The sequence below is a fragment of the Colobus angolensis genome, unplaced genomic scaffold (genome assembly GCF_000951035.1).
Source record: "Colobus angolensis palliatus isolate OR3802 unplaced genomic scaffold, Cang.pa_1.0 Scaffold325, whole genome shotgun sequence".
Taxonomy (NCBI): Eukaryota; Metazoa; Chordata; class Mammalia; order Primates; family Cercopithecidae; genus Colobus; species Colobus angolensis.
In genome coordinates, this window is record NW_012116544.1 from 589,242 (window position 1) to 591,073 (window position 1,832).

At 54.9% G+C, this 1,832-nt stretch overlaps 1 protein-coding gene across 1 annotated transcript in view; it reads right to left on the reverse strand.

Moving 5' to 3' along the window:
• Window positions 1-459: 459 nt before the first annotated feature.
• Window positions 460-1,832, reverse strand: part of GFPT2 (glutamine-fructose-6-phosphate transaminase 2) — a 39,740-nt gene continuing 38,367 nt past the window's right edge. Inside the window, exon 18 of the mRNA XM_011951733.1 lies at window positions 460-800. Within this exon, the coding sequence (XP_011807123.1) occupies window positions 460-800 (341 nt within the window). The remainder of the gene's footprint in view (window positions 801-1,832) is intronic.

The following is a 1,832-nucleotide window of genomic DNA, read 5'->3' on the forward strand; positions in this document are numbered from 1 at the left end:
CTTCACATTTGGGGCTCTCAAATTATGGGTCCCTTGTTTGGGGTTGGCTGTGATTTTTATAAGAAAACTGTCATAGGATAGTGATTTCCTGAGCTCTCTGAGTCATTCTAGAAAATTATTGAACTTGAGGGGAGAGTGGGAATCCCTGGATTCATAGTCAGTTGCTCAGAAGTGCGGGTGGTTCCCTGGCTTGCAACATGTGCCTGAATCAAGGGCAGTCTTTGAAAAGCCGTGCCCCTGCCCTGTGAGATCTGGCCTAACTCCAGGTAGTTCGCATCAGAGCTGCCTGGCCGCAGAACCGGGGGAAACCCTGCCCCGGGGATCTCTACCAGGAGCCCCTCCCCTGAGCTCCAGGCCAGCATCTGGCGCTGCTCACGGCAGTGTGGGACCCAGGCCCCGCCAAAGAGCTGTGTGGGACAGCTGCAGGCTGACCAGTTCCTTTCCAAGGGTGTGCACTCCTCACAAGGGGGCCCGGGGAGGGTGTGCGCTCACAGCCACTCGCTGGCCAGACCATCCATCGCTGGTACTGGCAGACAGTGGTGACGTGGGCATGCGTGCAGAAAAGCAGGAGAGAGCTGGCCCAGTCCAGTGGAGAGCCCTCACCTGGCGGGCCGTGACTTGCTGCAGGGCATTCTGGCATTTGGCAAAGCAAGGATCCTTCATGATGACCATGATGACCGGCATCTGCTTGTCAATCAGTGCCAGGGGCCCGTGCTTCAGCTCCCCAGCCAGGATGCCTTCTGAGTGCATGTAGGTGATCTCTTTAATTTTCTGGAAAGAGGAGGTGAGATCAGAGTCACCTGGGCAGATGGGGCAGGAGCAGATCAGCCAGAGGGGAAGAAGGGGAACAAGGGGAAGGATGACTCCGGAAGGCAGAGAGCCAAGGGTTGCAAGGCAGACAGATGCCCGGAGTGGTTGACAGCACTGAGGACACCCAGCAAGGGCCTGGGGAGAGGCCTGACTACCATCCAGGGCATGCACCAGCCCAGGACACAACCTCTGTGTCCCCACACCAGCCCCTAGCACTGCTGCTCTGTCTCTCTCCAGTGCCACGCACAGCCACTCCTTAGGACAGACAAGTTGGAGTCAGCCTAGCTCGCCCTCTCCTCCTCCCGAGCCAGCCACATTTATCACGACGGTATTGTATTCTGCTTAGCTATACTTTCGATTAATGATCTGATTAAGCATTCGCCCATTAAGAACTTCTAAAGAGTGGTTCCACGCAAAATCGCACAAACTGGGGTGTTATTTGCATTAATTTTTTTCCTATATTCAGGTAGATCCATCTCTATTCAGTTACCACAGATCCACATCATTGAAATGGTGAGACAGTCGAATAAATCATCTCTTGACTCCCCGCCAGCACTATTGATTTGGGTCAGGGCAACACTGTAAGGAGTGTGGCTCCACTCTGGAAGCTGCAGACAGCTGCAGTGCCTGCCTCCCAGTGACCAGAGGACCATTGGCTCGTGCCAGCAGCCACCAGACTCATGTGGCGGCATGGCTGAAATGTGCACCTTTCACCAGTACATTCAGCCACTGCAGCTGAGCTCCCCACCCATGAGGCAGAGTCATCTGGGGGCTGTCAGTGCACCCCAGGCCTTACCTCTACTGCAGCCCAAGAAGCAGCACCTGCCTGTCCTCGGCTTCCTTTACCAGGAGTCAGAATCTTCAGGGGCGGGTGCAGGAGATGGAGCTCACTGTGGTCAGCCCAGCACTCCCCACCAAGACCAAGAAAATCAATTCTGAATGTTGCCGGTGAGCACTTGCAACTAGCATTGTCTTTCTTCTTTCTTTCTTTTCTTTCTTTCTTTCCCTCCCTCCCTCCCTCC